This window comes from Podarcis bocagei (assembly GCF_964188305.1).
Source record: "Podarcis bocagei genome assembly, chromosome: 12".
Taxonomy (NCBI): domain Eukaryota; kingdom Metazoa; phylum Chordata; class Lepidosauria; order Squamata; family Lacertidae; genus Podarcis; species Podarcis bocagei.
The window spans coordinates 39318627-39333958 of NC_138137.1; the positions used below are offsets into that span (position 1 = coordinate 39318627).

The window sequence follows — 15332 nt, forward strand, 5'->3', positions numbered from 1 at the left end:
TTCTGTTATTTATAAACCATGGCCAGTGCTGTTCACAGTACTTTCAATGTTATGGTTTGCCAACCCAGTTCAGAAATCATGGTTTCATGAGCACTTACGGCTCTGGCCCTACCCACGACTGGCATCTGATTCCCCACCCTGCCCAGATCACCCCCAAGTAAATGCAGTCCTTAACAGAAATATATATATATCCCTCACCCCTGCCAACACCTGAGGTTTGAAAGAGGGGATTCCCTCCATTAACCGTTTTTTTTAAAACAAGTTCCTTACAGGGCAGCAGGAGAGGCCTCAGCCAACCATCAACTTAATTTCCCAGAGGCATCTAAACACGTGAATTAGCATATGCAAATTTTATGCAAAATTTCTGCCCACGCCCCAAGTTTTTAAGTACGGTACCTAAAAAGTGTTTGCCCTTAGTGGCTGCTTATCTGAACGTACCTTATCAGCCAGCGAAGGGCGTCTAAATTTTGCTGATTGACGCAATGATTGTCTAAGAAACATCTCGTCCTTAATGGCATGTAAGCTAGAAGATAAATGGGAATGTTTAAATTGTATTTTTAAAATTAAAGGCAGTTTCAAAAAAACCAAAATAACCCAAACAAAATCAAACAAAAAACAAAAACCCAAACATTTATTTTTAAACAAGGATAAAGCTGGGACCCAAAGAGCTACAGAAGCCTCCATGTACCCAATGGGAGTTTTGACTCCCTTTAACCAGCAGACGCTTCCTAGTGCCAGTTATGCAATATGGATGATGTACAACAGATTTTTTCATTATCTTCTTGTGGAAGCTTCATTTATATGAATTAAGGTTATACAGTGGTACCTCGGTTTAAGAACAGTCCTGTTTACGAACGATTCGGTTTATGAATTCTGCAAAACCGGAAGTAGTGTCCCAGTTTGCAAACTTTACCTCAGTCTATGAATGGAATCTGAAAGGTGGAAGGGTACCGGCAGCGGGAGGCCTCATTAGGGAAAGCGCGCCTTGGTTTAATAACGGACTTCCGGAATGGATTAAGTTCGCAAACCGAGGTACCACTGTATATGGCTAGTTGCACCAATATCCACTTAACAGTTTCTCTCTCGCACCTGTAAGTATTAGCAGCAGAAGTTCAGATCCAGACCGAGTTGCTCCTACTTCCTATTGAAACCAATGGGATTTAGATTAAATCATAACTAATTTCCCATCAATTTCAGTGGGACTAGATTCAATTAACATAGTTCTGGATCCAATCCAAAATATATATTTATGTTAACTGTATGATCAAGACATATGCAAAAGTATGTTTCCACTGAAATCAATGGATCTGAGAAATGTTTAACTGTGGGTAGAGAGTGCCCACAATTGTTTGCATAGGATCAAAGTATTGTAGTTAGAAGGGAGCTGAAGGCTCACCTAGACCAACCCCCTACAATGTGGGAATGATGGCTAAAGAATCTCTGACAGATGGCCATCCAATCTCTCTTTAAGGAACTCCAGTGAAGGAGAGCCAACCACCTTCCAAGGGGATCTGTTCCACTGTCACACAGCTCTTCCTGTCAGAAAGCTCTTTCTAACCTTCACTCAGAATCTCCTTTCTTGTAATTTGAAACCACTGGTTCAAGTCCTTCCCTTTGGAGCAGCAGAAAACAAGCTTGCTCCATCTTCCATGCGGCAGCCCTTCAGTTTTGAAGATGGCTGTCCTATCACCTCTCGGTCTTCTCTTCTCCAGGCTTAAATGCCCAGCTCCCTCAACTGTTCCTCATAAGGCTTGGTTTCCAGACCTTTTATCATCTTGAATGTAATAATACCTTTTCTTTAGAATTTCGAACTTCATTTCCCAAGATTGACTCGATTTACTTAACTCCTGTTCAAGTCTAAACAGAGAGGCAAAAATAGCATTGGTATGTTTTGTAAGCGTGGAAGTTAACAAATCTTATAATATATGTGACAAATCCTTGGGTACACAGCAAATTCTTGTGCATATACCTCTTTACGCGCAGCTTGGCATCTCGTTCAGATTTTCTGAGCCTCTTTATCTCTTCTTGTAAGGCTTTTTTCTCCTCTTCCTGTACAAGTGTATTACAAAAGAGAGCCATGCATTGATTGCCACTGTATACTAAACACACACACACACACACACACACACACACACACACACACACACACAATAATAGTTGGCCACTGCTATTAATTTTCAATCCATCCATCAATGACTTAAATCTCAATTTTTCTATAGCGATATATTCTAAAATATCTTGCAATGACAAATATACTATAAATTTTGGAAAGTGGTTTGTCTGCCTGTCAGTCCATCTCTTCTCTATAGGGTCAGCCACCTCTCGAGATATCATCGCCAAACTTAGCATGAGGGTTCCTCTGAGGAGGGAGAAAAATGCCCTGTCTAGAGGAAGCACTTAGAATCTATACTGCTTTATCCGGCCAACTTGGGAGAGCCCTACTTGCAAAGGATCAGTAGTTGCAGGGAGCCCGCTTGCAAAGGAACAATCGGAAACTCACTTTAAGTTCTTGGTTGTTCCTGTGGGACGGGTGGGCATGGCTTGTGGGGAAGGGCATCACATGTCAAACTGGGACTTGGGCCAGACCAAATTAGGCCCGCAGACCAAAGTTTCCCAAGTAGCAAAATAGCAGGGAATCTTTTGTAAAGATTTGACATCATCATCTTCTGGAGTCTCCATAAAAACTGACTGGACATAGGATTGCAACCCCTGAGCAAAGGGCTAGAATGGGCACAACCAGTATGTCTTGGTCTATCTGTCCTGAAACCCGAAGAAGGAAAGCACGGGCAGTAAAAATCTCAGCAAAGGCATGCTTGTATTCTTGAGGAAGCACCCAGATGTGGTGCTCTTCTTAAGGATGGTAGTGAGATGAGGTGTGTGGGTTACACCGGTTGTTTTGGACACACAACTGATGAAAAATATCAGGTGAGGATGCAGGTTACCTTCTGCTGGAAGTGTCATTAAAAAAATAAACCACGACTCTCCCTTTATATGGCCTGGTGTCTATTCCCCCAAGTTATGTTAGATCAGAGTAATAAAGCAATACCTTATCACCAAGACCTACCAACAATTCTGCTTCTTTTGCGGCAGCTTGTCTGGCCTCTTTGGTGGAGGTGGCAGCGGCAACGGCAGCAAAGACAGCAGCAGCTTTTACTTTCCCTTTCAGTCCTTTCCTTCCCTTCTTTACTAGCTTTTCTTCTTGCACTGAGGGCACCTGTGAAAAAATAACAGCGATAAACAAACCTGAGTTATTGTTGCGCACTTTGGACACCACACTTGGAGATTTTCAAGGAACACCTTGTCTCAGAGGGATCCCCCTCCCCACTGAGATCCATTGTCTTCCTGCTCTGCAAACAGGGAGTATGACAGGTAGACATGAGCAGCAGGGCCTTTTCCATGGCGTTGTTCAGAATCAGGATGCCCTCCCAAGGGAAGCCCAGCTGGCCTTGTCTGACTTGACATGTATAGGGTTGTGCTGAAAGCTACTGGAGAATACAGAACACATCTATTTGTATTTTGTTTTGGTATTGCATTATATTTTACACCACTTAATATACAGAATCTCTAAGCAGTTTACATAAAAAAAATTCTAATGTATGCAAGCACACAAAGACAAATACAGAAATTTATCAATAAAGCAACAAATAGCATTTATATGGACATTGCCTTAAAGTTTTAACAACATGCATCAAACACGCAACTTGAAATTGTCAAGGAAATATTGAACTGCATGAGGTATATGAGCTATTTATTTACACATAGCAGCTTGTTTCTCATTTGTCTAGATCCTTAGGCTAACCTTTTTTGGACAGCGGGCATTGCTCAGAGTTAAACAAAACCGTAAAATTTGTTATTATAAACATGTGAGAAACTCTCAGGTAGGTTAAGAACTGGTCCTTAGGTGAATGAGATTATTATATCATATTTCAAACCCATTTCTTTTTCTTAAATATATAATCAGTTTTCAGTAGTTAGCGGAAAGTAAGATTTTCATTAGAGGTGACTGAACTTTCTGCGAAACGCAGGAATCCTGTTGTGCTTTTTTTATATCTTCATGTTAAAAAAAAGAGCAAATTTCCTTGCGCAAACACAACTCAGATATATACAAATACAAGGCTTTGCAAACCTTTTGAAATGGCTGCAGGTGCCCTCCACTGTATCTGCCTACAATTCAAGGGACTTCGCCAAATCTGTGTTAGATGATAAATATTGAACAAGGTGCATATGTGCTTAACAGTAATTGTATTCTATTTTCTCTCATGCTGCTTTATGAACCTTGTTGGATGCCTTCCAGTATGCCTCTGAATACCAGCCAAAATTACCCAGATAGATAGTGCTATTTGCTGACTTATTCACATAAAGGCCACAGTAGCAATGGACATAATCAGCAAATTAAGCAGGGATGCTGGGGTGCGGGGAGAGTGGCCCAGGGACTCTATGAGGTTCTGATCGGAACCAATACTTTTTTCTTGATATAACAGCGAAAGAGGTGAGTGCAACCCATACCTTATCCTGTTTCCTGTTACTAGTGTATTATTTCTTTGGGGTTAAAGATTGCCCTCCTTTTCACAATTGGTACACAGCAGTGATGAAGACCCACACAGTCAATTCTGCATACATGGTTGAGAAATTTTCACACTCCTGAGCTTTGTGAGACCAAACCATAGGGAAGTTTCTGCCATGCTGCCACGCGTGTGCATGAAGTGGGCTTCAGCTCAGGGATCCTAATCTGTTCGTCATTCAGGTGCTTCCAGACTAGCCTTTGCCAACATGGTGACGTCCAGATGTCTTGGACTGCAGCTTCCAACTGCTGAAACATCTGGAAGGCAGCAGGCTGGCAAAAGCTGCTCTAGACAGAGGGGAATCAGTTCCCTGATCTAGGAATCGACAAGCATGTTACACTAGGCCAATCACTGCTGGCCCCATTGCTGTGCAACAGCAGGAACAGCAGGTAGTGCCAATTATTTCTAGGTAATGCTTGCAACAAGGAATGGTTCCTTGAAGCGTCTCTATTATTCAAGAATATGGCATTCATGTAGTAGTGAAACGTTGTATCAAGCTAACTTTTAGAGTAAACCCATTGAAATTAATGGACCTAAGTCAGTTATGGTGACTAATTTGAATGGGTCGACTCTTGAGTATGACTAATGTCAGATACGAGCTAGTGCTCCTTTTCAAGTTATTAATGATAATTTAAAGCATTGCAAGTCGACCATTAAATTCATTATAAGGATGGTGTAATCTAATAATGGAATGCTCTGCCCCATAATTTTATTATGGCCTCATAATATATTTCTTACTTTGAAACTGTTCAGGCGGCATTGCCCTCAGCATTATCTGATCAATGTTATCACTTTCCTTTCACTTTCACTCACACCTTCTGCTCCAGTTTTCCTTGCAGCTCTCACTTCCGGCCCTGGATAGACAACCCCACTCAGGACACCGTCACCAGATCAGCAGCCATGGCCACTTCTCAGGGATGGCCCTCACTAGGACCAGGGAGACCAGAGTTTGAATCCCCACTCTGCCATTAAGCTCTCACTAGGTGGCCTTGGGCCAGTCACTGTCCCTCTGACTAATCTACCTCCCAGGGTCATGTGAGGATTAATTGAGGAGGGGGAGGACCATGTATTCCACCTTGAGCTCCTTAGGGGATATAAAAGGTGGGATATATGTAATAATATATACATGCATAAATACAAAAAAAAATCCCAACAGGACGGCTAGGATCCAAAAAAGCTACTTTAGGAGCACCCAAATGGTTTGGTCATGCCCAGTAGGATTTTTTGATTCCCAGTTCCTTTAAACAGCAGCCTCCTTGAACCCCTCTCTCATATCATATAAGAAACTTTTTTTTTAGTTTCCTATTTATTCTTACTGATTTATTTACCAGGATTTATATACCGCTGAATCATCAAAAGCTCTAAGCAGTTTTGGTGTAATGGTTAGAGTGTTGGACTATGACCTGAGAGACCAGAGTTTGAATCCCTACTCTGCCGTGACGCTCACTGGGTGACCTTAGGACAGTCACCATCACTTAGCTTAAACCACCTCAACAGGGTTGTTGTAAGGGGATGAAATGGGGCGAAGGAGAAGAACCATGTACACCACCTTGACATGGCTGGGAGATAAAGGTGGTATATAAATAAAATAAATAATAAGGTAATAAAATATACATCAACATTTCATAACAATATGAGCTTTGCCATGTGGCATGGTGGAGCTGTTTGAGAAATATAAACCCGAGGCTCCCTTCAGCTTACTGTCCTTCGGATCCTGGCCACGATGTTCTGCTTTTTAAACTCTCCCTTTTGCAGGGGTAGCCAACATGGTGCCCCCCGCAGTGTTGCTGAACTACAATTCCCATAATCCCAATGGAAACTGTCAGTTGTGGCAAATACATGTTGGAACAGAAATTTCTGCTTTCCTACACCCCTAGTTGGGACGCGGGTGGCACTGTGGGTTAAACCACAGAGCCTAGGACTTGCCAATCAGAAGGTCGGTGGTTCGAATCCCCGCGACGGGGTGAGTTCCCATTGCTCGGTCCCTGCTCCTGCCAACCTAACAGTTCGAAATCATGTCAAAAGTAGATAAATAGGTACCGCTCCAGCAGGAAGGTAAACGGCGTTTCCGTGCGCTGCTCTGGTTCGCCAGAAGCGGCTTTGTCATGCTGGCCACATGACCCGGAAGCTGTCTGCGGACAAACGCCAGCTCCCTCAGCCTATAGAGTGAGATGAGCACACAACCCCAGAGTCGGTCACGACTGGACCTAATGGTCAGGGGTACACCCCTAGCTACAGATGAGCCACACTTCCAAGTTTCCAGCTGTCACTACCATCTCTTTGCTCTGTTGGTTGGTCTAAAAATATTAATCACATAGATTCCCTCCCCCCAAAAATTAACCCTTTGGACCCTATCCAGGGAAAGTTAGTGATGCTTAAGTCCTACTGAAATCCACACAGCGAGTGAGTTAAGACTCACCTAAGCCATATTACTTTCAGTGGGCTTTATACTTTATCAGCTGGTGATCCTGCAGGGTAATTTATTGGGGAACAGTTTTTAAGGGATTAATGACACTGATGCATGGGGTTACTAGCTTGCCTCCTAAAGCACAGCAAACAGAAAGCTTGATAACACACTGCATTTTATATTTATCAGTACAAACTACAGATATTTTGAAACTATTTGCACATTATAATTAACTGGTCATATTTCTGTCCTTTCTTCTGGAACAGTTTTTAGAATCAGCTAATCTCAGCATGTGCGGCTTTCCCACTGAATGTCACACTTCCCCAAATATCAGTTTGATTAATAAAGGAAGTCAAATACCTTTTGCGGGCAATACAGCTTCAAAGAGCCAGGGAGATTTATAAATGAATTTAGATGTTAACTTTTGAGTACTTGGCTTGCTGAGTGCCACTATTTGAAGTTTGAGGAAGATGTAAGGTAACAATAACCTTTAGTCAGTGTTTATCAGCTCTAAATTCACCCTGTCTTTTGTGAAGGAATATAAAAGTAACATTTTGTTATTTAAAAGGCAACCATTGCATCCACCTTTTAAGTTAAGCACCACTGAGAGCAGCCAGGGAACAGAGACCACAACAGATAAGGCTCTGAGTCACATGATCTCATGGAGATATTTGTTTTATACTAGGTCAATTGAAAGAAACATGCCTTGTGTACAAAACTATCTTTGGAAACCTCACTAGAGTTTGAGAAGATGAACAATTAAGCAAGAACCTCTCACTTTAAAAATCTAAAAGCAGTGGCATAGTGGTGGTGGTGGGGCCTCGCAAATTTCCAAGGGGATGCAACCAGACGCCCTGACAACAGGCTCCCTCATCAAGACTGAAGTCACAGGGAGGCAAACTGTGCCTGGGCCGAGCCTCTGGGGCGGGGGCGGTGCCTCCTCCTCCTTCTCATGGCTGCGAAGAGACACCTGTGCATGCCCTGCCCCTCTGCCAGTTGTGAGGGAGGGACAGGAAGGGTGCTGCCACCACAGTTGCCCACTGAGGAAAGAGGGAGGAAGAAGAAGGCGGGAAAGCACTGGGCGTTGCCCAGAGTGTCTGACTGCAAGGACAGGAGGATGAGGCGACACAGCGGGGTGGTGGTGTGTGTGACACCAGTAAGGGACAACGGGGCCACCTCCCATTCATGAAAATTCATGGTTGAAATGTTACTTGTGCTAGCGCCTTTCCCTTGCCACCTAATAAACAACCCTAATAAACAACATTGAGGTTGAGGCTGTCAAGTTCAGAGGGTGGGGCTTCCAGGGAGTCTTGTGTCTCAGAAGTCTTTAGCTCTGGGCTGGCAAGCAAGTCTCAGCTGCAGAGGGAACCAAGGGCAAGAGAAGAAGTGCGTCCACTGGGGTCCTTCGGCTCCTCATCTCTGCTGAGAAATGCATTCACCAGGCAGACCAATTAACTGAAGGAGACTCACCTCACTTTCCCTTCCCTCATGTGGAAGATCCATCTGTCTCCATCCTTTCTTCCATTCCTTCCTTTCCCTTCTTTCCAAGTTTGCCCGCCATTGCGGGGAAGAGGCCCCTGCTGTCTGGCCGTCCCTTATGCAGCTCTGCGTCCCACCATGTTAGGTTGCATTGCTGCCACTGAGGCAGGCAGCCAAGAATTTGGCTGAAATGGGCCGCGAGTGAATTGCCACAAGGCAGGCTGTGGGCGGTGCCATTTGCAAAGCAGCAACAGTGGAGGCGGCTGAGGAGAAGAGCAACCCTCAAGAGAGCAGGCTTTCTCCAACAACTTCTATCACAACACACACACACGCACACACACACACACAGTTTTTATTGTAAGATATTCCATAAGTAAGAAAAGCACATTCAGTGTCTCTGTTTTCAAACCACAGAATCCTTCATTCATGTCATTTACAGTCAGTTTGATACATTTTTTGTTGCAGGCAATGTGGGGCTGAGGGAGAAAGAGAGGAGAAAACAGAGAAAGAGGAAAATAGGAGGGCGGAAAGCGGAGGAGGTGAGGGAGACTTTAAACTTTCATTCTTTACATGGTATATGAGTGGAGCTTTTTTTATCAGTGTCATGTGGACAGGTGTCTTATTTTTGCTGGCAGAGCGAGAGATCAGAGGTCCCAAGGGATGGTTGGCTGCATGCAGGTTGTTTTGTTTGGGTGTGCGAGGATTCCAGCCAGCCAACCAGCTGTGCTTTTAGGCAATATTCATTCCAATCCTTTCTCCACCTCCATCTCCCAGCCCAAAAGTCAAGCATACCATACAATGTATATCAGGTACATCCCATATCATTAGGTAATAAGAATATAAACAACAAATAAAGTAAAAATCACCTTTGGTACAGCAGCAGCGGCCGCAGCAGCGGCCTCTGCCATTTTTACAGCTTCTTGTGCTTCTTTCACTTCCTTAAAAATACAAAGACAAAAGAAAATTCAACATGGGTGCGGGAATAAATTGTTTATAAAAGTTCAAGAACTAGAAAGGAAAGCTTGCGATGGACAAATATGTCCAATTTGTTTTCTTTCAGGTTCTCATTCTTCCAATCAAAAGTTCATTTCTCCACATTTCTACATCAGTTTGCAAATTTTTAAAAAGATCCTGCTTGAAAAGTAGTCCACATTTTTGTGTGAATTTCTCCTACTATACATATTCTTGTGTCCAATTTCTCCTAATTTACACATTTTGCAAAACAATCTCCTCTATTACAGTGCATTTGTGTATGTTGTTTTCACTAATATATGCATTTGCATGCACAGTTTACCCTTGTATAGGCATTTTTGCACACATTACTTGGCCAGAGAACTGGATTGCAATATTTAGACGTGTGAATTTTGAAGGATAGCTCTTTTTCAATTCACATACCGTTTTTAAAAATGAAAATTTGGTAAGTTTGCCTTTAAATGAGAACCACATTGAATGTGTTCCCACTCTCTGCAGGCAGGCTTGTGGAGTGAAAATTGTGGCTGCTGCACTCCACCCCAGGTTCTGCTGCTACTGTGCTGAAGTGAGACACCCACAAGTTGTCACCCAATTCCAGTCACCACACAGAGGCAGCAAATAGTTTGCTGCTACCGAAGAAAAGGCTTCAGTAATACAGTTCCAGATGTTGATATATACATTCAGCTTGTAGGCTATGCAGATACACACACACCAATATAAATTCTGTTGCTTCAGCAATTCAAGATGTAACGCAGACTTCAACCCACTGAGTGACATGCCTTAATCATTTATATAGTTAGCACTGGGCCATTGCCATAGCAACTGGCTTGGCTGACCTTGCACCTGTTGGCTTATCTCATGCATGGGGTGATTTGTGCTCATGAATAACAGAGTCCAGTCAACAGAGTCCGGGTTCAGCTATAACGCTAAGCCAAACCACAGCAGCAGGGCAGCAGCAGGACTGGGGGAGGAGCACATCGGATGCCACCTTTGATCTGGGAACCTGGCTAAGAACATAAGAAGAGCCTGCTGGATCAGATCGGTGACCCATCTAGTCCAGCACCCTTTTCTCAAAGCAGCTAACCAGAGAACTATGGGAAGCGAGAGCTGAGCACAACAGAATTCTTCCCTCCAGCAACTGGCATTCAGAAGCACACTGCCTTTGACAATGGAGGAAGAACACATTTGTCAGGGATAGTAACCATTCATAGCCATATCCCCTATCAGGTCGTATAATCTCAGAGATCTTTGGATGAAGGGTGGTATAACAAACAAACAAACAAACAAACAAACAAACAAACAAACAAACCTCATATAAAGCCATCCAAGATGGTGGCCGTCACTGCCTCTTACATGAGCACCTTCCATGGTGTAACTATGCAATATGTAGATAAGTTCTTTCTTTGGTTTGTCCTGAATGTTCCAACATTCAGCTTCATTGGATCAACCTGCACATTGATCATTCATGCTAAGCCCTGGTTTGGCCAAGTGTTATGTGCAAACTATTTACGAGCAGCAGTTCATTTAGGTAATTCTAGGCTCTTTAGATGGCACCGTGCATTACATCGCTCACATCCAAATGTGGTAATGCAGCAAGCCAGTTTTCGGTGTGGAGGTCCTCCTGCGCATTCTGCTGAGTGGGGTCTCAAACTTCTGCACTTAAGTGCTGCCCAGGTGGCACCATAGCTCTCCAGAGGATCAGGTTAGATATAAAACAGATTGGAACACAATCTCTCCCTTTGCTATGCCCAGAGGCAATGACTCCCCATCCTTGAGGGAAGAGGACGGATTCAGAGGCCTCATCTTAGATAAGGAAAAGGATTTGCCCTCTGAACCAACCTTTGATTGTCTTGCCTCCTCAGCATTGGAGGTGTCCACAATGACACTGTCTCTTTGGCCGAAAGAGATTTCATAGCCCTCCCCAGAGGCCGTAGTAGAACTCTGGCCTCCCCTCCATGCCACAGGTGTCAACGGCTTCTGAAATAGTTGGGTGCTGAGAAGAAGCTGCAGTCCTGTTTAAAACCTCAGCCTAGGTTCACTGGTGTCTGGAGCAACGCTCAAGCCTGCCTTGCCTAAGCCTAGGAGCCACGTGGAGCTATCCATTGTGCTGCCTACCTTGCTTATTTGACGTTTGGACCTTGTCATCTCAGTTGCTTGACTTTGCTTGCTGCATCTCTTCTCTACTTTGTCTGACCTTGCTTTGCTGGAACCTGGCCTTAGCTTGTCCAGACTTTGATCATGGATCCTGAACTGGTACTACTGACACGTGATGTGGTGTCTCTGGACTCTGTGCCTACTACATAGCCCCATTTGGGCTAGAACTTTGTTCCCTGGCTGGGACTACTGGGATAGAATACCCTTGGACACTCAGATATCACAATGAGACTCCATATGTACATTAATGATGAATGTAATTATGTATTTCACATTTAAACCCTTCACTCATATTTTAAAGGAGAAGGTAAAAAATGCAGAATATGTCACAATGTGATTTTCTGAAGTGAAGATTAAATCTGGCATGCACACTCAGAGTAGAATTCTAATTTCCAAGTTCAAACTCTAGTGCCACCCTTGGATTTGTCTTCAAGAGCTGAAGAAAGACGCAAAATAAACAGTTAAGGGATTGTAATCTGATACTCATGTACATATTCAGAATGGAATTTTAAACTTCAGGATCACACACCACCTCTGCTCCCATTTTCAAGGTGGCCGAGAAAGCTGGGAAGCACATTTTGTTATATAATAATGCCGATAAGCTTGAGAGGTCACAATGGAGCTTGACCTAAATTTATGAATGAATTCTCCATTTCACGTTGGGACACCAGCTCAATCCTTCCAGCCATTTTACTGGGAAGGGAAAGACGAGGAAAAATGCACAAGGTGCGATAATGCAATATCTGAACAAGACCCAGCAAACGTGATGTTTAGTAGCTTAATATTTTTCTCTAGGAACTTACCAGAGCTTTAGCTAGAACTCTCTGCTTCTCCCTGTCAAGTTCCAGTTTTATGATTTCTTGAGAGTTCTGAAGCTAAAATGTAAAACATGACTGTGAGGTTTCAGATTATAAGAGGGTACCACTGTGAGCTGCATCCAAAGAGCTCCTCTAGACTGGTGTCCCGTCCCCCGCCACAGGTGTATTCAATAATAGCACATTAGAGTTGGATTCATACTGTACCATCCACATGTCATCATTCTGCTTTATTATTTTTGTGATGCTTCCCCAATGTTACCACATTATAGCCATCTGGAGGAGCACAAGAAAATGAGAACAAAACAAAACAAAACACCTTGTAACATTTGTGGTTTAAAAGTTACAGGATTTCAGCAGGAATCTATGGGACATGCACTGATAGGGAACTAAGCAGTATGTCCATCCCCAAAACTTTTGCAGAAGCAGACAGTATTGAAAGTGGGATCGCATATACCATCGTAAGCACAAATAATAATGAAGGACGTGTGGTGGGGGTGGGGCTTATTTTATTTTATTTTATATTTGATTTATATACTGCCGTTTATTAAAAGAACCCATGGCGGTGTACAACATTAAAAACATATTTTATGGAGAATAATAATGAAAACATAAAACAAAGCATAATAATAGACAGCATAATAATAAAATAGTCATACTAACAGTCCCCCCGCCACACAGTGTTAACAGACCATAGATTATTTGATGGCCAGAGGCCCAGGTAACAGGAATGTTTTCACCTGGTGCCTAAAGACATGTAATGATGGCCTCTCTGTGGAGACCATTCCACAGATGCAGGGGCCATCACAAAACAGGCCCGTTCTCGTGTTGCCACCCTCTGAACCTCTCGAGGAGAGGGGACGTAGAGAAGAGCCTTGAATGACAAGAGCAGGGTCCAGGCTGGTTAATATGGAGAGAGGCAGTCCTTAAGGTATTGAGTTCCTGAGCTGCGTAAGGCTTTATAACTCAACATGCCTTTGTAGACCCACCAAAATCCAAGTGTTGTCTAAGATTAGTAAACCTTCATGTTGGAAATAGTCAGGCAGCCAGTGTAACTGGTACAGCAGCGATAGGAAGCCCATGGGAAAGGGGAAATCTCTGTCTCCTGCAAAGTTCCCTACAAGCGAATGCAGCCCTACGGCTCAAAAAGGTTCCCCACCCTCTGCATTCTCCCCACTCTATAGGCCCAGCTAGTATCAACATTTTGTAAGTTCTGAGACTACACAGGTGCTTGTCAGGCCTTTTGAGGGACTTTAAAACATTATTTTTCATTTGATCTGCAAACTGCATTCCTATGAAGTTTTAAAAAACCACCCTGTTATTTTGTGGTGGAGCCATTTCACTTTCACAAGAGACACTCAGCAGCCTGAGTTAGCTGTTGGACAGAATGATATTAGACATGTCAAATCCACATTTTTCACACTGTCCCTGCTAATTGCAGGTACTGCACTGAAATTTCACAAGCTTGTTCCCTTGCACACCTGACCCAGGTAACTTCCAGCTTTGGGACTCTGAGATTTCCCAGTTCAAGCCCCTCAATAGCTGCATCTTTTAAAAGGAAGAACACCAGCTTGTTTGCTCTCCGAACAATAAGGGGGCTAATATAAAACATAGCTCAAAAGCTGGAGCAGGAGGATGGCCAGCCTTTGAACATCCTTTCGGCTATATGGGGGCGAATGACTCCCAGGCTCTTGCATCTTTCTATGAGTTAATCCATCACTGTCAACAAAATAAATAAATAAAGGAATACAGTACCTTCTCGATTGTCTTCATATCGTTTTGCCTTTTGTCCTGCATATGTTTTATTTCAGACTCTGAAAGAAGCAGGAAAAAAAGGGGTGGTGGGATAAAGCAGACCATGAAATTACATGGCTATTTAAAGAGATTCATATTGTGCACTACAGGTCAGTCTGTGAGCCCACTGGAATGCAGGGTGGATGGAGGCAGTGGCAGACTGGTGACCTTCATAACTGCCCTTGACATTCGCAGCCCTTCTCCCCGCTGTTCAGCTGGCTGGCCAGAGAAGAGAGAGGGAGAAATAAGTTCAAGAGCCAAGTGTGTCTGAACGCCCATTGCTTTTCATTAATACTAGCCTTGCCCATCCTTGCTGTTAGTCACAGCTAATACAAAGTGCTTTAGCAGGTGGTTCTTTATTGCTCAGACTAAGGTTCTGAGCATTGGGCAGCGTTGGGGGGTGGGGTGGGGAGAAGACACCATAATGTGAGGTGATGAAATTACATCAATATAATCAGTGCTTTTTTTCTGGGGAGATGCAGGGGTACGCATATCCCTAAACATTTTGTGAATATTTGTACTTTTGTCCATTTAATGTATTTATTTTTCTCAACTTGATCTATAAAATGGTGATTTTCTTGAGTCAAAATGAGAGTAGCCCTAAACATTTTTTTAAGAAAAAAAAAAAAGCACTGAGTATACCGTAATTCTGGCTTCATGCGTTATTCTTGTCCAACGGCACTGCTGCTTTTATCCCCCTTAATTCCATTAACGCTGTCGTAATGACTTCATTTGTATTGTTAGGATGGATGTTCTTACTTTATATATATATATATATATATATATATATATATATAAATAAAAGCACTTTACCACCGTAAAGCATGCTAGCTGCATTGGGAGCCCCCAGAACAGGGGTAGGCAACCTAAGGCCCAGGAGCTGGATGCGGCCCAATCGCCTTCTCAATCAGGCCTGCGGATGGTCCAGGAATCAGCATGTTTTTACATGAGTAGAATGTGTGCTTTTATTTAAAATACATCTCTGGGTTATTTGTGGGGTGTAGGAATTTGTTCATTGCCCCCCCCCTCAAAATATTGTCCAGCCCACCACATGGTCTGAGGGGCGGTGGACCGGCCCACAGCTGGAAAAAGTTGTTGACCCCTGCCCTAGAAGACCAGAAGGCAATATATTTTATTTTATTTTTTATA

The 15332-nt window shown here is 43.2% G+C and overlaps 1 protein-coding gene across 1 annotated transcript in view; it reads right to left on the reverse strand.

Annotated features, from left to right (window-relative positions):
* LOC308569379 (uncharacterized protein C10orf67 homolog, mitochondrial) overlaps positions 1-15332 on the reverse strand; it is a 51783-nt gene that overhangs the window by 13787 nt on the left and 22664 nt on the right. The window contains exons 7-13 of the mRNA XM_081163227.1: positions 14145-14203; positions 12378-12449; positions 9315-9386; positions 3061-3214; positions 1970-2045; positions 1792-1857; positions 439-523 (exon numbers count right to left, since the gene is read on the reverse strand). Of these exons, the coding sequence (XP_081019353.1) occupies positions 439-523; positions 1792-1857; positions 1970-2045; positions 3061-3214; positions 9315-9386; positions 12378-12449; positions 14145-14203 (584 nt within the window). The remainder of the gene's footprint in view (positions 1-438; positions 524-1791; positions 1858-1969; positions 2046-3060; positions 3215-9314; positions 9387-12377; positions 12450-14144; positions 14204-15332) is intronic.